Genomic DNA, 24,100 nt, shown 5'->3' on the forward strand with positions numbered 1-24,100 from the left:
GCAGCCTAGTAAATGTTTTATAAAGGCTTACCAGTCCAAGAACGGAGTTTACTTAATATGACATAACCCTATGATACTAATAAAAAGGAAAGCACAGGGTGGTAGAAAATATCAGCTGATATGAGCAGAGCTTGTCAATATTTTTTAAACTGTTTTTTTTTAATTGAAAATGGCCTTATTATTGAAATAGCTATCAAAATAGTTTGGTTTACCAAAAAATCTAGATAAATGAAAAGATTTGACACATATTTTGAGAGCAATTTTGAGAACATTTTCTATAAACAATAATTAAAAATTCACAAAGATTTTTGATGAAATAAAAAATGGGTCCATTTCAAAACTTTGTAAAAGAAAAAACATGAAAGTTGCTTGGGGTCTTTTTACCTTTTAAACCCACATCAAATGATGATAGTAGAAGGATGAGATATGTAAGATCAATGTGCTGTATTATTCTAATCATAGGGAAATGTTCAGATATTGAATATAGAATAACCTCTATTACAAGTGGAGCTATAGCACTGCCTACTATTAAGGTCACCCAAAACCTCTCATTATAAAGACTTTAGGTTTAGTTGCTTATCACTTAGCCAAACTTTAACTATTTGGGCCGAAATTAACCATGTCAGGCGTCTGCCTCAGGCTGAAATATTCGAGAAAATTTCAGCAAAAATGGTTCAGCTATTTCTGAGAAAAAGACTAGGAAATAAATACATTGTTTTGCTCATGTTAAAAAATTCAGACTATTTTATTTGAAAAACTCTAGCATCCCCATATTTTAGAGTAAGGACTAGAAATTTGGGAGGGGCTAGTCTTTGAGTCAGAGATGTGCCCATGAATATATACCCATATGTGGTCAAGTTACAAGCTTTAGAAAAAAATCTCAGTTTGCTCTCTATGCTGAGTAGACAGTTCTTCGATTTCAGCAGCTAAACTCCCCGAAGGGATTCTGTCCACACTGAGCATGCTGCAGTTCAGGGCCAAGCAGGACATTCCCTGCAATCACAAATATAGGTTGCTGCAGCCTGTGCTGGATCTAGGTCTGGGCACCTAAACTGAGAGCCAGGAAGCTCTCTCTTCTGTATTTTCAATGATCCCCCAACGAGGCTCAGGCAGCATGGAGGAGGAAGCTGCCTGATTTGAATGAGTTGGGTGGGGATGAGAAGAAGACTGGGACAACCGGTCTTGCAAGGGAGACTCACAAAGGAGGTTGATGTGGGGGAAGTGAGGAAATCTGAGACTGGAAGATGGGGGTAGGCAGAGACTGGGACTGGCTGGACAAGGAGGAAGACTGAGAACCAGGGAGGAAAATGGTGAGAAGGGGTACTGGCAGACAGTAAGCGGGTGGAAGACAAAGCCTGGATGAAGAGTTGGGAGAGCTGGAGACTAGAATTGAGAATCAGTGGGGTGGATGTGAAGGGGGAAGTGAGACAGATGACAATCAGCCAAGGTGCAAGGGAGAACTGAGACTGGCTGACCAGAGTTCGGGACAAGGACCTGGTAGGGGAGACATTGAGAATGGATGAAGAACCCTAGGAGGAAAATCGCAACTGTAGAATGTAGGCAAGGAGGAGTTGACTGGAGGGTTTGGGTGGGGGAGAGATAGGCAGATTGGATAAGGAAGCAAGGAGGGAACTGGGATTGGCTGGGCAAGGAGATTGGACAAGGAAACTGGAGGGTTGCAGGAGACTGAGAATAGCTGGGCAAGGAGAATGAGTGTGTGTGGATGGGAGGGAGGGATACTGGGATGGGGAATTTGGAGGAGTGAAATTATGAATCTCTTTACAAAGAGACTCGAATGGGGGAAGAGGAATCTGAGGAGTGAAGAGTAGGACTGGCTAGGCAAGGAGAATGGAACTAGAATGAGGAGGCATGGGTGGAGAAGAGAAAGGAATGGGACAGGTTAGAGGGAACGGGGCAACATGGGGCCATGCTTTGGGGGGAATGGTCAGAAGAATCTGTGCCCACTACACCACACTACCTTCTAGAGCCCAGAAAGGAACCCAAGAACACTAAGTCTAACAATTCCTCTGCTGTCAGCAAATATGTGTGAAATCCACTAGAAAAGTGTCTTATCCCTCTCTAGTGCTGGTCCACACAGATGATGACAACCTACTACTGCTATCAGTTACTCCGTTAGTTCAAGTGGCAGAGGTCTGTGTTGTGAATCTAAAGGATCCAATCCTGCTGATGACCAATGAGGGTGTCAATATGATGCCACATGATGGAATCTGGTTTTTCAGTTTGCTTTTTTTTTAAAAAAAACTTGGATATTATACACATAAAGCACTACATTAAAAGATTAGGGTTGCAAAGTCAAGCACTCAAAAGGTAGGAAACACCAGAATTAAGGCTCCCTGTCAACTTTAATTCTGTCCCCTCATGCATATATATTATGAAACAGTCTATTTACATGATCACATTTTTTCCTCAGGACTTCCCTCACATTCTTAACTTGTTCCAGAGGGGTAACTGTGTTACTCTGTTTTTAGCAGAACAGCGAGAGCCCTGTGGCACCTTAAAGACTAACACATTTATTTGGGCATAAGCTTTTGTGGGCAGAAAACCATTTCATCAGACGCCTATGAAAGCTTATGCCCAAATAAATGTGTTAGTCTTTAAGATGCCACAGGACTCTTGCTGTTATTCTTAACTTGAGTGCTTGACTTTGTGGCCTTAACATGATTTTAGATGTAGTTGTGTGTATAACTGTATATGTACTGGAGAAGTAACAGATGTCTGAGACATGTACATATAGAATCCAACACATGTGAGAAAACACAAATTATCTTAATAGTGGTGATTTTTATTGGCAGAGTTATTTCAGAGCACAGTATAAATCCCTTTACCAGGAGACAGGAACATCTTAAGTGAGAAACGTGAAAGATAGAAAGATGATTAAATGTCATACATCCCAGAAATGATCCTCTAATATGCCATCATCACAGACACCAGACATTACAAAGTCAACACTATTACTAATGGGAGCATTCCCATCATCATATGTAAAAACATGTACTTTACTACTGCTGTTAAAGTTATTAACTCTCCACACTCACTTTTTACGCTGCAGTTAGAAAGTAGCCTATGGCAAAAGAGGTCTGGCATTGACTACCCTTTTGAAAGACTATGCTCACGTCTCACCTAATAGTTAATAAGTAATCCATGTGAATTGCTTTCCATCCCTTCCACCTACCCTCGACAAATAGACAAGATGGCAGCATTGCAACACAATAATTTTCTGGTATCTTAGGATGTAGTATGCTCTCTTTCTGACCTGTATTACACACATGATGGGATGATACAGTCAAAAAGACTTACACAGAACACCAATTAAAAAAAAAACCTATTCTAAATTAGCACATTTACCAAAACATGTATGGCCAAAAAGGCTGTAAATAGTTTTGTTTTGTTTTTGTTTTTAAATAGTTTTTTATTCATTTACCAGTTTGTTTTACAACCTTAGCCTTATATAGGTAGATTTTCCCCCCCTCTAATATAATGTTTTATTTAACATATAAAAAGGCAGTTAATCTCAGATCTCTGTTTGAAAAGGCTGTTAATCTCAGATCTGATACAATTCCACAGTTATATCTGGGTCTTCTATAGTATGAATTCATAATTAATTATTTCATTGTCATATAATTAGTAAATTAATGCAAGAACCAATATTATCAATGTCATTATTATATATACCAATGTCACTACTTTCAGACCTATGAAATCTTGGTTTATGTAATAAGTGTTAGTACTTATGCTCAAGCAGTATTAACAGCTATTTATATCTAATCAGACATTGAGACTGTATTATTTCATCTACACTTTAGAAAGAAAATTGCAAATCCAACTGCAGAGCAATAGCTTTATTAATTTCCATGTCATTTACTGGAAGGTCATTTCTGTAAAACAAGCACTGTCTAAATATTCTTACTATAGCACTTACCAAGTATCTTTCTGAAGAGATACTAACTAAGATGAGGTCATCTCCAACACGTACTTTTTCTCCCTCAGATCGCTGTTTGGAGGCAGGGTGTATGGTCCACCAGCAGGCCTCACCTGTGTTGTCATGGATTAATGAAAGAGATATTAGAAAGGACATGCTTGGAATTATTGTTATTTCTTCTGTTTTATTCGGATTTTTTTTTAAATTTCTTAATGTCCATATGTATGTTAATGCCTTATATACAGTTAACACTTGGTTTGACATACTTCCCCGATATATGATCCATGACAGTATATTCAGTGACTAAGTCACTAGGGTAAGTCACTTAATATCTCTGCATTTTAGTTACCCATCTGTAAAATGTAGACAGTATTTCCTTTCTCCCATTCTATTAGATTGAGTCACAGAGATATTAAAACCTGTTATCTTTGAACATATTCATTAACTTAAATGCAAGTTCAAAGGGTTTTTTTTAAACTTATTCAAAAGATCTGAGCTCTGCTATCCTGACCTCATTTCTACTCACTCAGGCAACCCACACCAACTTAGCCCCCCCAGGCTTGAGAGTCCAAACTCCAGTCTAAGTCTCAATATCAAAGCACTGCCTACACAGCTAGCTTTAGAGCACTAGCCACACTAGTGCAAGTCTGTGGACCCAGACATATATAAGACATATTCAAAGTCTATGGGAGTTTTGACTAGCTAAGGACGGAACAAGCTGTCCTTTGGTTATTGCTCCTGCATTATCCCATAAAAAATTTATGGCTCAGAGGCTTGTATCCTTCTCTAGCAGAGATAGGAACTCTGAAGAGGATAAGTGCTCAGCCAACAAAGTATAGAAATAGCTCACTTGTGTTGGAATAACGGTCCGGTAATGATCTGTAAGGATTAGGTAGGACTAATAATTTTAAGCTCTTTAGGCAATGCAATGCAGTCTTCTTTCACTAAGGGACTTTCCTTGCCACTATGTTACAAGGTTTTGGGTAAAGATGGAGAAGACGACATTCTCCTCTGAGAATGTGGGCATAGATGTTGAGGGGAAATCCACCAATGAAGATGCAAAGAAGATTATCAAAAATTAAACTGTTAAAGAAGCTTACTTTTACTAAGACTACAGTCAATTGTTTGCTCCAACTCCACCAGAAGGTATTATACGGGTAGCTTTCACTCATAACAAGAGAAATAGTTCATTTATTTGCAAATTAGTTTCAATAATGAAGCCTGGTTTTTGGAAAAACTGTTCCTTTTCAAATATATATTATAAAATCTTACTAGTTAAGTCATTGTGTAGCCCTGTGGGCCATGTATGAAACTGTCTCCATCCAACAGCAGCAGCACAGGAGAAATCTCACCCTTACCCCTTACCTAACTATATTAAGCACAGGTGTTTTTTCTCTCTCCCTCTTTCAAAACAAAGAAAGAATCGATGAAAAGTCAAACCACCTACATTACTGCAACATTAATGATGTACAATTAAAAAAATTCAAGTAAAAAAGATATAGGATAAGGATTTTACAGCAACAATATCTTGGGCATGTTCCAGGTCCTTAATCATCTATGATATACATGTAACAGCCTAAAAAATGAAATTACATATTCAGTAAGAAAAATGGAATATAAAATACGGCATGCGTGCCACATGGCCATGGTAATGTCGTTGTAAGAACCTTAATTTCTGCCCCTTTAACTTTGCAGTCACACACCTTTTTAAAGTAGTTTGTTTGCATTTATATCAATCTACTCTAATGCTTAAACAGAAGGAATCCTCAGGGGCATGGGGTTCCTTAAGAGAGAAATATTCACCTGTTGTGTCTTCTTGCAATCCCACATCAAATGCCAACTTATCCATCGAAGACCGTGAGGTGGAGAGGCAGCAAAGATACTGCCAAAAAAAGAACATGTATCAGTAGTTTTTCTCATGCCTGATTCTTATTCTGAACATTACAAGCCATCAGTCTGCTATTACAGAACTTTATTTTGAAGTACCAGAATTTTAATTGCCTGATAATGAGAACAGCACTTGAGCTAAGATTAATGTTCTGAAATAAGTTGCCAGTCTTTGTCAACATTGAAAAACAGGGAGAGCAATGCTGGCAGTAACAGAATTATTTCAACTGAAGTCTAAGATTTTGATGGGTCTTTTAGGAAGCCTTGAACCTGGAATGTCCAGCAAGAGATTGAAAATGTTAAGATGTCTTTCTGAAATCTATGCCAGGAAGGAAATTTTCTGTCCCTTTGCCCATTCAATCTTTCGCCTGTGTTCAAATTGCCAACCAGATGGCAGTTGTGGAGATACTGTAATTTAAGCAATGTGAACAACTCTCCCATTGGGACAGGAAATGAGAAGTCATCAACTCATTTAACATAGGCCAACAAACAGGGATCAGATATTAATTATTTTTGGTCTATATCAATATGGGCCGGATTTCAAAAGAGGACCTAGAAGTGAAAAGCTCTGTCTCCTATTACCAGTCTCCTATGCCATTTTGTCTCCATAAATTCAGTGGGAAAAACACTTCTTTCATCTGAATAATTCATGGGATGATTTTAATGGCAATAGTTTGAGTGTTATCACTTGTAGCTATCATATACTGAGAGAAAATAGATACCAACACCTACACATACATACCATGCCACTGTAGGAATGTCGCAGCAATATTGCATGTCCATAGAGAAGTGTCCGATGACCACCACCTTGTGCAGTCTGCACGGATAAAGAAAAATGGTTGATGGGCAGATTAGATTAAAATTAGACCCTTCTATCAAACATATTGGTTCCCAAGCAACATTTCCTGTTATTTCCATTCATTTGACACCCTCAAACCATAAGGTATCTGCCCTTACTAGTTAAATCAAATTTTTTTATACAGATGAAGTTCAATGATTTGAGAGTAGTTAATACTGCCAATGTGTTCTCTTTAGTTGTGTAGTACAATTAAGCAACATTTAAACATCCTTTAAAAATTGTAAGTCAAATCCTACTGAGAAAAATAGAAAGGAACATAAATGATAGGAAGTCAAGTGTAAAAGTATAATTAGGCAATCCAAAAAAGAATTTGAAGAGCAAGTAGCACAAGACACAAAATCTAATAGCAAAAAAAAATGTATGCACATCAGACGTAGGAAGCCTGCCAAACAATCAGTGCGGCTCCTGGATGATTGAGGTGCTAAAGGAGCACTCAAGGAAGACAAGGCCATAGCTGAGAAGCTAAATGAATTCTTTGCATCAGTCTTCACTGAAGAGGAGGTGAGAGAGATTGCTACACCTGAGCCATTCTTTTTAAGTGACAAATCTGAGGAACTGTCTCAGATTAAGATGTAAATAGTGGAGGTTTTGGAACCAACAGATAAATTAAGCAGAAATAAATCTCTGGGACCAGATGGCATTCACCCAAGAGTTCTGAAAAAACACAAATATTAAATGGTAGAACTACCAACTGTGATATGTAACCTATCACTTAAACTGGCCTCTGTATCAGATGACCAGAAGAAAGCTAATGTAATGCTGATTTATAAAAAAGACTCAAGAGGCGAGCCTAGCATTTACAGGTGGGTAAGCCTAACTTTAGTAATAGGCAAATTGGTTGAAACTATAGTAAAGAACAGAATTATCAGACACAGTTTAAAAATGATTTGTTGAGGAAGTCTCAACACAGCTTTTGTAAAGGGAAATCATGCCTCACCAATCTACCAGGAGTCTGTGAGGGGGAACAACAAACATGTGGACAAGAATGATCCAGTTGGATCATTTTCAGAAAGCCTTTGACAAGATCCTACACCATAGGTTTTTAAGCAAAGTAAGGAGTCATGGGATAAGAGGGAAGGTCCTCTCATGGATCAGTAACTCGTTGAAAGATAGAAAACAAAGGGTAGGAATAAATGTCAGTTTTCAGAATGGAGAGATAAATAGAGAGGTTCCCCTAAGGATCTATACTGGGACCAGTGCTCTTCAAAAAGTTCATAAGTGATCTGGAAAAAGGGGTAAACAGTGAAGGGGGAAGTTTGTAGATACAAAATTACTCAAGATAGTTAAGTCCAAAGCACACAGTGAAGAGGTACAAAGGAATCTCACAAAACTGGGTAACAGGGCAGCAAAATGGCAGATGAAATTCAATATTGATAAATACAAAGTAATGCACATTGGAAAATATACTCCCAACTGCACATGTGAAATGATGAGATCTAAATTAGGTGTTATCACTTGTAGCAAGGCACTGTGGCCTTCCTCAGAGCCTGGGCCCAAGGAAGGGTCACTCTGCCCCCGCTGGACAGAACTAGGCCCTGCAGGCCAAGCCATCTGGAAGCAGAGGGGGTGGATCCAAGGCCAGGACAGGAAGTATAAAAGGCAGGCCCAGCAGCTCACTAAGGGGGAAGCTGCCGCTGGAAGCAGACATGCCTTCCCAGAGGCTGTGGCCTAGGCCTAGGCCTGACCCAGACCCTGCAGCTGTTTGGCGCAGCCACCCCGTCGACCAGAGCCTCCCAAGCCTGTCCCAATTGCCGGGCCCGAGTGACTGGGTAAGGCCACCAGGCCTGAGTGACTGGAGAGGGCTGCCAGACTCTAGTGACAGGGTAGGCCCGCTGGACCCTAGTAGCTGGGAAAGCTACCTGAGCCCGCTGGCTGGGAGAAACCCCTTGAGGCTGGCCCTGAGTTGGAGGAGCTACCTGACGCGGAGGACCCACCAGCGTGGCCTGAACCTTCTGGACCGGAGGAACCCCTGGGGGCCTGTGACCTGGAGGAAATACCTTCCACAGATGACCCAGAGGAATTTCCAGACCTGCCACCAATCAATGGTGAGGGACTCGCCAGATGCCCGCTCATCACCTCCCCCAGCGACCCGGAGGGAGCTATGTGGCTGCAGGTTCCCAGGGATTGGGTGGGAGGAAGTGGCCCAGGGACAGCCAACTAGCAAGTGGCTGAGTCAGGGGCAAAATCCCCATCATCGTGTTGTGACTAGAGCACCGCTGACTCAGTGGCAAACGCCTTTGCCATTGGTAGGGCCCTGGGCTGAGACGCAGTGGAGTTGGGTGGGCCTGCGTCCCCTTCCCCCCTTCCTAAGCATCCCAGGAGCGCTTGATGTCCTCTACACTGCTTGCCTGCCCCGCCCCGCCCCGGGGGCCAGAGACTGCTTGCCTGCCCCGCCCCGCCCCGGGGGCCAGAGACTGCTTGCCTGCCCTGCCCCGCTCCACCTGGGGGCCAGGGCTGCGGACTCATAAACAAGAAGCTTATTCCCCTCAGTAAAGGTGCTGTGGCCTTCCTTGGAGCCTGGAGGGGTCGCACCACCATGGGCTGGACCATGCCACCAGCTTACATCATTCAAGAAAGAGATATTGGAATCATTGTGGATATTTTGCTGAAATATATTTGCTAAATGACTCAAAAACATTAACGGAATGTTAGGAACCATTAGGAAAGAAATAGATAATCAGACAGAAACTATCACAATGCCACTACGTAAATCCATGGTATGCCCACACCCCAATACTGTGTGCAGTTGTGGTCATCCCATCTCAAAAATGATATATTAGAACTGGAAAAGGCATAGAGAAGGGCAACAAAAATCATTAGGGGTATGGAACAGCTTCCAAATTACTAGAGATTAAAAGGACTGGGACTGTTCAGTTTGAAAAATAGACAACGACGGGTGATATGATAGAGGCCTATAAAATCATGAATAGTGTGAAGAAAAAGTTATTTATCCCTTCACAGAACACATGAACCAGAAGTCACTTGATGAAATTAAGGAGCAGCAGACTTAAAACAAACAAAAGAAGTATTTCTTCACATAACACACAGTCAACCTGTAGAACTTGTTGCCCGGGGACTTTGTGAAGGTCAAAAGTATAACTGCGCTCAACAAAGAATTAGGTAAGTTTATGGAGGATAGCTCCAATAATGGCTATTAGCTAAGAAGACTAAGTCGCTGACTACCAGATGCTGGGACTGTATGACAGAGGATGGATCACTTGACAATTGCCCTGTTCTGCTCATTCTCTCTGAAACATCTGACATTGGCCACTGTAGGAAGATGGGATATTGGGCTAGATGGACCATTGATCTGACCGAGTATGGTCATTCCTATGTTTTTTGTCTAATATACAGGTTGTTTTTTTGAGAAAGACATGAGTGGCTGAATCTGTCAATTTGCTTTAGCTGCCTACAACCTATTTATGTTATATATATGTAACGGGGCAAAGGGGGAATGTGTGTGCAGGAAAGTTTCAGTGGAGTTGCTTCAAAAATACCAATGATTTACAGGAAGTTTTGGGGAGGGGGAGTTTTTTCAAGTAGTTAAAATTTCCCACAGGTTTTTGTGTTTTCCTCTAAAACAGATTATTTTCATGTATTCAAAGAATTTTTAATAAAAATATGTTTCCAGTTTTTGCATTAGAAAATGGAAAATTACGTTGACATAAAAATTTCACAGGGAGGGTGAGAAGAGAACTGTGAACAGGAAAAGCACAGATTGAATAGAGAATGTGACAATTTTAAACTGCACTTTTCTGCCAAACTACCCTTTCAGGAGGTGTCCATATACAATTTTTAAACCCATGTTCAGTTTTTCAAAACTAATTTGAGAACTATTGAGTATTCCCAACATACTTTTCATAATTTAAAATGAGTTGAAAGTGGATATCAGACCCCAAACATCTGCTGAAAGCGCACTTGGCTTCTTGGAGAGAGTCCAAATCATCCACCCCCTCTAGGAATGGAGGATTGTTACCTTTCTATAGACTATTTAAACCAATTAATAGATTTCTATAGCAAAACTATAATTCTCTCCTAAACTCTATCAAGAGGAGAGCAGTTAAAGTTTTGGCAGGAAGCTAGTGCATATGTGGCTACATATAGTCAATTACATTTCAGAAGTAAAATAAAGATTATTGGTACAATAGCGTACTTTTAAAAGGGTCTTGTATAAAATGTCATTGAAGGTCTAGAATTTCTATTTATTTTTAAAGAAAATGGAGGTGTTAGTCAGATTAGTATTTCCAATGACTAAAAAAGGTCTTCCTTAACTTAAATTATTCTGTCCAAAACAAGGAGAAAATGCCTGATGTAAAGGTTAAATGTGAAGTTTCTTTTTATATTTGTAAAACACTTAAAGAAAATGACACATTATAAAAGATATAAAAGATTTGCTGCTTTCTACACTCTACAGATGAGCATTTGAGTGTACCGAGGGTAACTCACAACGTTATGGGTCTACAAAGTGGCCTTCTCCAAACAACGGTTCCTTCTTTATATACACAAGGCACTTAGACATAAAAGTGAGCTGTTGTGACCAAGGTAACAGATAAGGAAGATATATCAGCACGTTTGGTACTTGAAATAGGAACGTCTATATTGCTATTTTGCAGTCTTCTGTTTTGTTTGTTTTAACAAGACAGGACTGTTTGGAAAACAAATGAAGAGTACTGAGAGAACTTAAATGCTTATTTCAACATATCAAGAACTACAGAAAAAGTATTTCAAATGTTACCCTTTAGAACTCAATTTCCAACGGCAATGAAATAGAGGGTTAGGATTGCCATCCTGTCCTTAATTCACTCCACTGTGCCTGGTGCGCCAGCATGCCCACTTCATATATACATATTCTGTATGATCCACATTATTTAGAGACCTCTAAAATTCCCTGAGTGAGGTAAAGACAGTTTATCATCAGACTAATTGCTTCACAGTTGGGTGTTTAAATTTTACTCTTACCACAACTGGAGATTTAGGATGAGATTTTAAATAGCTCTTAGAATTGGCCTATCATAACTCCCATTGAAGCCAATGACTTAAAAAGGAGCAGAGTTAGGCCAGCGCTGAGTATTTATCAAAATCCTACTCAAATAATTTTGGTTCCCCCCTTTCCTCACTCCAGTGGTATATGACCTCCTCTCTATATTACTCTGTTGTTACTGCACCTAGAATACCAGTACATTTATGGGCATCTTGTTACCAAAAATCCATTAATAAATCGGAGGAAGTTAAGAGTACAACAACAAATGATTATAAAGGGTTGGAGAAACAACAATCAAATATATACATCGTTTCAGCTAGCTTGGTAGATGAGGCAGACCACAATATCAGTCTACAAAGATTTGAATGAATTAAACACTAAAGAGGGAGTTACATTGTTTAACTCAATAAAAGCAGTATTAACTAGGAATGAAATTAAGGGACCATTTAAAGTTCCTGTTCAGAAACACTTCCTTGCCAGTGTGATAAATTAGGGTGTAGACTAGTCCCAGATAGGAAGTAATGGAAGACCCATTACTTGACACATTTAGGGTTTGCCTTTACTGCAACAGTTAGCTCGAGTTAGTACGCTCAGATCACTGCAATCAAGCTAGCCTAGCCCAGCTCAAATGAGAGCAACCACTCTTCAAAACAACACTGGAATTATTCAGAGTAATTTGATTGGCAGCACACAGTGATTGGATTAGCTCCTGCTGAGTTGTAACTCAAGCTGTTGCATCCCCACTGCATTACTAGCTCGAGCATCAGCATCACTCAAGCTTTAATCCATCGATCCCTTGATGGGCCAGCTAGCTTGAATTTAAAGCACCACTTAATTTGAGCTAGAGTTTTTTGTGTCTGGATGGGGGCCAAGTTAGGGGTAACACTCAAGATATAACTCATGCTAACTTTGCTAAAAAGACACACTTTTAGAACTAGACTGCACAAAATACCAGTAAGTGTACTGTAGTATACAATTCTGCATTGACAGGGAAATGGAATAGGCATCCTGACAGGTCTTTTCTACCTCCATAGCCTTGCCTGTATACAGAAGTTGCACTGATATAAATTCAATAGCGCTATTTTGGTGGAAAGCTTTCCCACAGTTGGGCTTATACAAGTGCACACTGCAACACTTGTGTCCAAATTGCCAGCACGCTGAATCGATGTAAGCATAGTGGAATATAGAATAGTGTTCTTTTTCCATGGCCCCTTGAACTGCCTGCAGGCTCACTGCTAGATGGGAAGTTTTACACTATGGCGCACGATACGACTGGCATCTAAGGGGACTGAAGGAGTAGAGATCAAACACCCAAAATCTCTTTCATTGTTTTGCAGAAGGCAGCTGTTGCCTGCCCCAGTCCAAGCTCTTCACTACCTGTTTTGATGAGGGAGAGAGGAATGCAGTTCTCATGTCCACTGTTACAATAAGAAAACCAATCATGTTATACTGGAGAGGATTCCACAGGCAGATGGAATTGCCGGAGGACAACCTGAGAATTTATGCCATTAAGGAGTTCCTGGTTGCCAGACAGGTCAATTCTTCAGCTGAGAGGTGCAATGCAGTATAGCAATGGGAGGACTTCTTGCACGGGTGCTACTACATCAGTTTAAGTACATGACCATATTGCCACTACCTCGATTTAACTCCAGGGATAGAGCTGTGCCAGTAAAATATAAAGAGAAAGAACTATATCAAGTTAACTCATGGAGCTATCAGTGGAAGACAGACTTGTGTAAATTTATGACTGATCCTACCCAAATGGGGAGAGTTATATCACTGCAATTTGTGTGTGTAAAATAAGTTGTAGCAACTTCTGATATTCCTAGGAGCATAACTACAGAATTGTAATGTTTCAACATCTGAACGGAAGTTCTAACTGAAACTCCTTTAATATATAAATATTCAAGCAACTCCAGTCACCAATGCTAGCAATTAACAACATCCCACTACTGCTGAATGTGTCAAAAGAAAGCAAGAGCTAAAACGCATTGTAATGAAGAATTATTCTCTAAAAATGCTGAGTTTTTAAGTTAACAGCTTTTTGCAGCTGCAAGAACTAATTTTATGATGGATACCTCGTCAGAAGGGAATTATGGTAAATGGTAAGTGCAACTATTGGAACCGTAAAGAAAAATTGTTGTGCAGCTCTGATAGGAGATAAAGTTGATTAAAACAATAAATTATGTCACATTGTTCCTTATTAGAACCTTCTAAAATATGGGACACGTGACCTACACTAACCGGGGTGGGGGGGTAGAAAAACCCACAAATGCTACAGATGATGAGTTGACATTTTTATAGCACCTAAAGTTTTATTTTTGGTAAGAGCAGTTAAGTAAAAAGAGAGTGGTTATACCTTCTTTTGATTTCTTCATCAGTGTCTTCTAAATCAAAGACTAAAAGATATCATGGTCACTGTTTCAAATGTGGATTTTTTTTACTGGCAATTAGTCTAAAAGCATTGGATTAAAACATTAAAACATTAATCTTTAAAACATTGTGTATTAAAATGTAGCATTTCTCTAAAAAATGGAGGCACTGTATTATTTCTAAAGCAAACTGGACCCTCCAGGCTGCAGATAAATTATTACTATCAAAAGCTTAAAATGCTAAAATGGGCTTAGAAGACTGGCACGTGTAAAAACAAAATAATGATGACTAATACAGTAAATAGGAATTTATGCACAAGAACATTGCTGACTACTTTTTTTGATGTCAGGTTATTAATACCTGTTGAGGCTGGGTAAAGCTAATCATTCCACCAAATATATATGATGCTATTTTAGGAATTGTGGCTGTAGTAGGTTTAATTACCTTTTTCTCAATACAGAGTAGTGAATGGAGGGCATTTTAATGCCATAAGAGTTATTGCAATGACAACATTATGCAATTCTTGTAAGTCCAACTTTGGTGGGATCTTGCTCTTTAACCTTCAGATAACTGAAGTTGCCCAGTTTTACTCATTCAGGATCAGAACATTTAGTTCACTAGCAAAATAATACAAATAGAGGCCATGGAACTACCATTTCATGTTACAGAGAGAATGGAAGCTATTAATAAAAACAACGTGAAAAAATGTTGATGGGGAGAAGCTTTCCATGCTCAGCCTATGCATTCTCTAAATCAGCCTAAAAGGAGGAGATTTCCAAAGGGACAAATGGCAGTTTGAAGTTATAAATAACATAAGGTGGCACTTTTCTGTTCTGGGAACCTTTGCCATCATTTAATAAACAAGTACAACAAAAATAAAACCAGCAGTAAACCCACAGAAAAACACAACACAAATCACAGGACTTTCCTCAATCAAACCTCCATCCTTCATAAGCAGTCACCCCGATCAGGCTTCAAACTCTTCAGCCATCCATACCAAAAGATGGACCTTTGTTGGATTCATTTGGATCTGGGATTTTTGTTCAGCCCATTAGAAAGGAGAATCAAGCATGAGAATGTCGATCTGTAAAAGAAACCATCACCTATGCCAAGCAGAAGTGCATCCAGGCTCTTCTCCATCAAAATCTGACCTAGTCGCTCTTCAAAAAACTAAGATTTGAGGCTCTTTGCTTTAACTTCTTTTGTAATAGATTTCAGCCTTTAGCTGCTGGAAATGCAAAAGACCATCCAGCACAGGCAGACAACATTTTGGAAGCCAGCAGATGAATAAAAGCATTAGATGTTAAGTGGTTTGTTGATGAGGAAGTGATGAGTGCACACCAACGATAAGTTGGTACTTCAACGTGTAACAATGCTTCAGGCATCTTGGGTTCAAATGCATTGGAGGCTGCAGTTCAGTAATCTATATGTCTCTAAAAGGAGCTGCAATAATGATAAATTGAAAGATTTCAAGTGTCCATCCTTTGAATGAACTTTTAGAAGTCAGTTTGTTAGTTATATCCCATAGTCTATGAGAAAGATAACAGATCATCTGAACTAGCGATTACTTGACTAACAAGAGCTGTTCTAGTACAGAAATAGAATTCAAAGTTTAAATATAATGTGCATTGTATAAAATCAATATACTTTTCAGATGTATAAGTCTCCAAGTGAATTACATTATAATTATTGTTACCTTTTTGTATTACCACAGTTCCTACATGCCCTAATCATAGACCAGGACCCCATTGTGTAAGGTGCCGTACAAACATGGTCCCTGCCCCGAAGAGCTTACAATCTAAGTAGAAGACAAGATAGAATAGATAGATACAGACAGATAAGGCAAGAGAGCACAACAAAGCAATGAAACAATATTAGTCAGCATAATACAAGGCAGTGGTATCCATGTCCCATAGAATCAACCAGCACAGAAAACCAATACTGCTTTTGTCAAGAAAAACAGAAATCACAAAATTACCAAGATTGCAAGCTTCTATGCGCAAGAACTGTCTCTTCTATTTGTCTCTGAAGTGCCATGCACAGTTTTGGCACTATGAAAATAAATTATACATAAAATAATAATACTTAATAGCAAACAAAACGCAAACTTCTCTGTGAGAAAACATAACAAATAGGTTTGAATAATGAGTGTCCCCAACCTTATACCTTCTTGATAAATGGGACAGCCAAGAAGAAAGCAATTCTCAGTATTACAATTTTCTTTTTAAAGGCTGCTGGTTCAGAAACCAAGCGTATTAACATACATAATGATAAATCCAAGTTTTGCTGTCTGACAATCACTTTTTCATGGTGGAATTTGCAACAAAAGAACTAAAAGGTATGGAATGAAAGAGACAATTAATGTTACAATATTACAAACTTTCACAAGGCACTCTAGCCATTTCTGCAGAGGGATAGCAGATGCTCTAATAACAACATTAATATAAAAACGATGAAATCCGTAATATTACTAAGTAACTTTTCAATCAATTATGATTTGGTGAAGCAGTAAGAGCTCACTTCTGAAATCTGAAGAGCACTCGCCTCTCCAGTTAAGAAAAATAATCCTAAAATATAGTAGATAAGTGTCACACAATTCCCTTTGGAGGAAGTGATCAGTTTTTTATAGCCTTCTCAATGGAAATACTGAAATTAATCTCACTGGGGAGAGCCTCAGCCCCAGGATTTTATTGTAATAGGCAACAGCCAACTGGAAAACCTGAAGAAGAGTAAATCAGTCCTTGCTTTTCCATAGCAGCACAACCAACAGACCGTGCTGGAGGGTTAGAAGTAGAAGTTCTTGTTGGCTCAGAACACAGACATTGAGGAGACTTGAGTGGCAGAATACCCTCTTACCCTTGTTAGCAGTGGAGGTCCTTTGATTGGACAGCAAAGAATGAGAGAAGTCTAAAACTGGGGGAAGTTGCAGAAACTAAGAGTCCCACTTCCCTTCAAGGGACACATGGGGCTGCCACTGCTGCTGCAGGAGCATTTGGCCTCCTAGCTCCCACAGGCCTCCCCACTCGCTCTACTTACAGAGGAGGGGGCAAGGGACATGTGTGGCTGTTATGGCAGAGGGTGCTTCAAGCACCCACTCTGGGAGCCATTTGGCTGGGACCAACAGGATGCTGGGATTCCCTCCCCGCCAACTCTCAGCTCGGGCAGGAAGGTTCTGGGGCCTTCTGTCCACCCACCGCTCGGAATGGGGGCAGCCCATAGCCAGAGTACAGCATCTGGAGGTTGGGGGGGCAGCTGGCAGCTATGACCGCTAGCTTTGTAGCAGCCCCTCACTCTGCAACTACAGCAGAGGTTGGTGCCACTGGGGCAAAGAAGCAGCCAGTGGCCACAGAAGGGGCGTCCCCTTCTTGTGCCATGGAGGACCCAAGTCTGGTCCGCATGGAAGCATTAGGAGTGGTGCAACGAGTTGGGCAAGGAGACCTTTGCGCAGTTTTGCCAGGGAATAATGGGCCTAGGATCATTGCCCCAGAGCGAAGGAGGTCCTATTTCCACAGCACTTTGGAAAACACAAGAAGACACTGATGCTGAAAAGAGGAGCTAAAGAACAGACCCCACCATCCTGGATTGAAAAGCAGACTAAGCCAGGGAGATGATGGCAGACAGGAAACAGGACCTTGGTTGGGACTGTTCACCTTGCAGCTAGTGATGAGTCAGACCAGCATAATCCCTCCAGCTGGGACCCCAAATCCCTTCTACAGGGAGCATATGCTCAGGGAAAGTGAGGGTCCCAGCCTAATTGAGATCAACTGCAGGATGGAGAGGATGCAAGTGTTTCTGGGCCTGTACCTCTCCCCCTGAGCCTGCTGGTAGTACAGTCGAGGCCCCTGAGCTCTAGGTTGGAGTTCACCACCAGACCACAGTAGAGGAAGGGATTGGCTGCGGGTCTCTTTGCACCGTACCAAGGGTATCTCCATGCCAATGGGATGCTCAGTGTACGGTGCAGCTTTTGAGAGATTCAGCACCAGGCTGTAGTGGCAATTGAGAGAGAGACGGACTTACACAGGAACATAAGAATGGCCCAACTGCGATGGACCAATGGCCCATTTAGCCCAGCATCCTGTCTCCCGACAGGGGCCAGCACCAGATGCTTCAGAGGGAATAAACAGAACAGTGCAATTTATCAAGTGGCCCATCCCTGTCATCCAGTTCCAACTTCTGGCAATCAGAGGTTTAGGGACATCCAGAACATGGGTTGCATCTCTGACCATCTTGGCTTATAGCCATTGATGGACCTGTACTCCAGGAACTTACTTAGTTTTTTTTTTTTTAACTCAATTATACTTTTGACTTGCATCATGCAGTGCACTATTTTGATGACTTTCACTTTGCAGAGAAATTCTGGTCAAGCAATTGTGCCTACCTGCTGAGGGTATTTCAAGATTTAGCTGAGTGCTTGGGGGCTCCCTTTGCCAGTGAAGAAACTGAAGGCCCTGCACAAAGGTTATTGTACATGGGAATTGAACTGGACATAGTTCAGGGTGTTTTCTCATACATCTGCAGAGAAGTTACATACTGTTAGGGCACTGATAAGAGCAATCAAAGATAATAAAAAAGTTACCTTGAAACAGCTACAGGAGATCATGGGGCACTTAAACTTTGGTTGCCAGCTGGGCGCCCTGGATAGGGCATTTTGTGCCCATCTGGAAGCTGCTACTTCTGAGGTACAAAACTCTCATCATTTTGTCAGTGGGACCAGGGAAATGAAGGAAGAATTAGAGGAATGGGAGAAATTTCTTGAGCAATTTAAATTGGGTGTTTGGACTAGATGCTGCAGATGGAACTTCAAGTGCAATCCAACACCTCAGGGGAACTATCAAGGGGAGTGGTGTGCTCAGCGGTGGCCATAGGATTGGGTAGCTCAATGTATTACATGGGACATTACCCTTCTTTAATATTCTCCAATATTGGTGGCAGTCTTTATTTAGGGAGTCACATTCAGAAATAAAAAGATTTGTTTAGGATGTAACACCCAAGCCGTTGTTCATACATTGAATAGACAGCTATGTCTGCTCAAGTAATGAGGCTAGTGAGGGTTTTCGTACTGCATGGCCTCTTATTTAACATTTCTTTTTGTTCAGTGCATGTTCCAGGAGTACACAGTGGCATTGCTGATGCTGTCATCTCAATTTCAGGCCAATAGATCTGGGAGCTCACCCTGTTTGTCACCAAGATCCACAGATGATGCCCCACCAACTGTGAAGCCTTGGTTCCTGACAGCCATAGGGCTACTTGAGAACATGGTTGCCCTGGGGACATTTGAGCCCGATAGCACATGCCTTACAGAATTCACAGAATGTAGAAGCTGGGAAGGGCACGAGTATCTGTGGCCATCTCTAAGCAGCAGGTGAGGAGATTTGTATTTTTATGTCTGGTTTTGTAAAAAAGTAGTTTTTAAGAGAGGTGAAACTTGGGGTACACAAGACAAATCAGACTCCCGAAAGAGGTACAGTAGTCTGGAAAGGTTGAGCGCCACTGGGCTGGAGCAGCGGACATAGGAATGGAAGGTGAAGTGCTGTAGCCCCAAACCCAGGTTGTGGGGTGTATTTCTTACGATGTATTAGATGATACTATCTTTATTCGGTTTAAAGAATTTCACTTATTTCAAAGAGGATAACTAAGTAAATACACTGGTAGTCAGATGCATTGGAGAGGGAGATTACTATTAGAAGGAAAGGTAGAAAAACAGACAACCAACAAATTTTGGATCAATCACTGAATAAGAACTAAACCTTTCAGGGTTCATGTGAACTTTTCAAAACCTTTTGAAATTTATCTAGAACTTCCTTATACCATTAGAAAAAGACTTCCAGAATTAGGCCACCCACAGCCAGGAATGTGCTTATTCAGATGACTTGAGGGTGCAGATGCCATTGCCATAGACATGTTCAGCCATCCCAGCTGCCATGTTAAACCATCCTAGCAGCATTACAGGTACAGCAGAATCAGAATGTGTTGCATCCGTTTTCAATATGTTCAGTTATTTTTTATTGGGACACTTATTTATTGCCTCAAGTTTTATTGTGTGCTAAACTCTATATTACACCAATCCCATTGGCTGTATAACGACTAATTAGGAATGGCAAAAACTGGCCAATCATAAAAAGAGGTAATACAAAGAAAGAATAGAGACAACAAATATATAAAATAAAGCTATAAAATGTATCAAACATTATCTTTTCTAAATCATTAAAATATACATTTTAGCAATAGCTGGGAAAGTTTTTCACCTCTTTAGATAATTGCTTTAATATTTTAAAACAATTGTTAAGAAAGTTTATTAAAGTGTTAAAGTTATCCTTTCAAATATTATTGCTTTACATAGCCCAGAGTGCCTGCCTCCGCCCATCCATGATCATAAAAAAATGCTCTAAACTAAAGTTAGTGTGGTTTCTAAATCCAAAGCTTTCAAAAGTCCAAGAAGTCAAAATCTGGTGAAAGTTTAATATTAAACTTTTAAAAAATAAAAATAAGAAAAATGAAATAAAATAGTAAAAAGTCATACAAAACACAATACTAGGTTTTTAGCTTGCTTACCTTCATCATAAATTTCTGCAGAGCCAAGGGTGAGGGCGGGGAGAGAGAGAAAAAACAAAACAAAATGAATATTTGCTCTCAGGGACTTAAAAATATTGTGTGTTTTCCTTAAAATAGTGAACAGGATACACAGAAGTACAAGTCACATTGAAAAGCAGAATTTGCCATAACAATTATATAATTACAGTATGTGCTAGAAAGCACATCTGCTCAAAACAATACTTCAGAACTTATCTGCACAATAATTTTCTCAACTTTACAGTATATTAAAATCACACAACAAATGTAGTAGTTTGTATTGTGTAAAGAAAAAAACTGAGTGCATTTAGAATAGGAATCACAGCTGAAATGTTTTAATAATGTGCTCTGCAAATGCTTTCTAACTTCATTTCAGTTTTCCACATTCAAAATGCAGTGATCCAGACAGCAACAGAACTGATTGCAGTGACTATGTTATAAATATGCATGTACATAGTAAATTAAGAAAACAGTTTCACATACAGATTCTAAGGAGTTACTCCGATGCCATTTGCACTAAGATGCCAAAAAACTATGGAAATCCATAATATAGTTTTCAAATACCTCTTAAATATTAATTCACTTATTACATATGTATCGTATTCAGCAGTCATGTGTGTTTTCTTTCTCTCTCTAGGAGGGCCTTGTGACTGGGCTTTCAGGCTTTTGATCACTCCAGGTCTTTCTGTAATCCCTCAGAGTGAGGGTGGTGACTGACATTTGACTGCCAACCTTGGGGGGGGGATGACCTATCTGTAACCAGTGAGCAGGAAAGTTTGAGATAAGTCTAGATGCTTTCATTTTACATATGCCTCTAGACCAGAAACTATGATGAAAACCAAGGAAACAGTCATTGTGATCTGCAGGGGATGTGCCATGTTTTCTTTTCTCTCTAAAAGCAAATTAGATTTCTGGTTCATGAATTGCAAGGTGACGACCTGCTTGGAAAAAAAGATTCATGGTCTTACAGAAGAGCTGACAACTTCGCATAGCATCAGAGATTCTGAAAATTTCTTGTACAACCAGATTGCGGCATCACCGCAGTAGATTCAACAACGCTAGCGCGCGGCGGGGGGGGGGGGGGAGGGGACGGACGAAGACGGACGGACGACAGCAACAAGGAAATAGATACGTAGTAGATACTCCATCACAAAGTTTTTTAAAATCAAAATTAAATCTAAGCTCTAGTTCAACCACAAGTCATTGGGTTCAATACAGAAATTACTGGTTGAAGTTTTAAGGTCAATGTTATGCAGAAGTTCAGACTAGCTGATCACAATAGCTCTGTCTGGCCTTAAAATCAATTAATTATATACAATTGGATTTGATTTCTGTTTTTAAATTATTTTATTTCTGATGTTTAAACATTTCACAGCAAGAAATCATATTCCTTGTACTCCTAAAACTCCCTCCAACATTAATTGGGGGTGTATTGAGTTTGCAAGGAAGGGAGGATCAGACCCTTAGGGCTAAATATTATTTTGGGTATGTGCACACATGAAATCACAGGAACCAGGCAGGCATCAGAGAGGAGATTTGGCCCTGAGATATTAAGAAAAAAAAATCATTTGGACTTCAAAAGGAAGGACAGTCCCAGTGGTTAGGGCACTAGCCTAAAACTTGGAAAACCAGGGTTCAAGTCCCTGCTCTGCCACAGATTTAGGGTGTGGACTTGAACATGTCCCTTAGTCTCCCTCTGCCTCAGTTCTCTGTTGTAAAATGGGGATAATAGCACTTCTCTACCTCACAAGGTACATACATTAAAGATAATGAAGTGCTCAGATACTACAGCAATAAATTCCTTAGACAGATAAAAAGTTAGCTGAAAAAATATTTTCCATGATGGAAGATGCAAAACAGTGCTAGTCTTTTTACAGTCTTCTCTCATGGAAAGATTTCTATGCCTGTAATCATTTTTGCCATCCATCTCGGACTCCCTTTTGTTTTTGGTTTTTTTTTTTTTTTTTTTTTTTAAAAAACAGGATGACGAGAACTGATCACAATAGTCCAGTTGAGTCTGTACAATTTATTTATGTAATGGCATAATAACAGTTTCAGTGAATATTCTCCATCCCATTCCTTACATACATCCCAACATTTTGTTTTCCTTTTCTGTCTGCCTCTGAACATTGAGGAGCAGTCTTCACTGAGTTCTGTGCAGTGGTGCCCAGGGTCTTTAATTTAGAGTCCAGAAGGTGGACAAGGTGGATGAAGTTATATTTTTTATTAGTCCATATCTTTTATTAGACCAAGTTATGTTAGTGAGAAAGACAAGCTTTCAAGCTACACAGCGCTCTTCTTCAGGTCTTGGAAAGGAACTCAGTGTCACAGCTAAATACAAGATAGAACAGACATCATATAAGTAGTTAGTGCATATTCTAAGGACCATTCAAGGTGAAGCGGCCCATTAACCCCCCTGTAGTCATAGGAGAAAAAAGGGCGGTTAGTGGGTTACAGAGCGTTGTAATAAGCCATTAATCCAGTGTCTTTAATACAACCAGGATTTTTAGGATCAGTCAAGTTATGAATTTAAGCTCCCACGCTCATCTTTTGAAAGAGTTGTGCAGGTTTCCTTTGAGGCAGAGGACAGATAGATCAGGTATAGAGTGAGCACTTTGTGAAAAGTGTAATATGGTGTTTTTTCTTTTATAAATTTTCCTGAGAGAGGTCATTCAAGAGTGTAGCGATGGTCTGGTTTCACCCACAAAGTTGTTATTGGGGCATGTAGTGCACTGGGCAAGATACACCACATGTTGTGATAGGCATGCGTAGGACCCATGGATCTTCAAAGCTGTGTTGCCAGGGTGTTAATCATTGAAGCACTGGAGATATGTCTGCAGGTTTTCCATCTGTTGGTCTGGCAGGGTCTGGTGCTGCTTTGAGTTGGTGGGTCCTAGTCTGTGGGGAGCTTGCTTCTGGGGATGTGCTTGGAGAGGTGGGGAGTTTGTCTGAAGGCCAGAAAAGGGGATTCAAGAAAGATTTCTTTCAGGATGAGGTCCCCCTCAACTATGGGTTGTAATTGTTTGATGATCCCCCATAAGGGTTCCAGTGATAACTAGGAGTATGAGGTTTGCAAGGGGGGGGATATTTCTGTATTGAATCAGGTTCTCTCAGTGTATTTATGTGGTCCTTTCCATGATGTGAGCTACTTCTCTGGTGGAGCATGCTTGTGTGGTGAAGGCAGTTTTGAGTGTGTTAAGGTGTGTATCCTGGGCTTTTTCCTCAGACTGTATTCTATGTTATTTGAGTGGCTGGCTATAGAGAATAGATTTTTGGGTGTGTTTGGGTGGTTACTGGATCTATGAAGGTAGGTGTGGTGATCTGTTGGTTTCTTCTGTAGGGTTCCATTGCTGATGCTGATAATGGTGTCCAGGGTGTTGATGCTTGTGTGGGAGTGTTCCACTGAGAGTTTCATGGACGGATGGTCATTGTTGAAGTTGCGGTGGAAATGTATGAGAGTTCAAGTCATCTGTCCAGAGGATGAAAATAT

At 40.2% G+C, this 24,100-nt stretch overlaps 1 protein-coding gene across 16 annotated transcripts in view; it reads right to left on the minus strand.

Moving 5' to 3' along the window:
• RYR2 (ryanodine receptor 2) overlaps positions 1–24,100 on the minus strand; it is a 646,139-nt gene that overhangs the window by 409,359 nt on the left and 212,680 nt on the right. For 12 of the 16 annotated variants that reach the window (XM_067535798.1, XM_067535797.1, XM_067535790.1 and 9 more), the window contains 4 exons: positions 20,593–20,607; positions 6,570–6,644; positions 5,744–5,822; positions 3,941–4,053 (listed from right to left, as the gene is read on the minus strand). In XM_067535798.1, coding sequence (XP_067391899.1) covers positions 3,941–4,053; positions 5,744–5,822; positions 6,570–6,644; positions 20,593–20,607 — 282 coding nt within the window. The remainder of the gene's footprint in view (positions 1–3,940; positions 4,054–5,743; positions 5,823–6,569; positions 6,645–20,592; positions 20,608–24,100) is intronic. The other 4 variants (XM_067535799.1, XM_067535792.1, XM_067535786.1 and 1 more) reach the window with 1 other exon arrangement.

The sequence above is a fragment of the Emydura macquarii genome, unplaced genomic scaffold (genome assembly GCF_026122565.2).
Source record: "Emydura macquarii macquarii isolate MOO-44397 ecotype Brisbane River unplaced genomic scaffold, CSIRO-AGI_Emac_v2 contig_3517, whole genome shotgun sequence".
Taxonomy (NCBI): domain Eukaryota; kingdom Metazoa; phylum Chordata; order Testudines; family Chelidae; genus Emydura; species Emydura macquarii.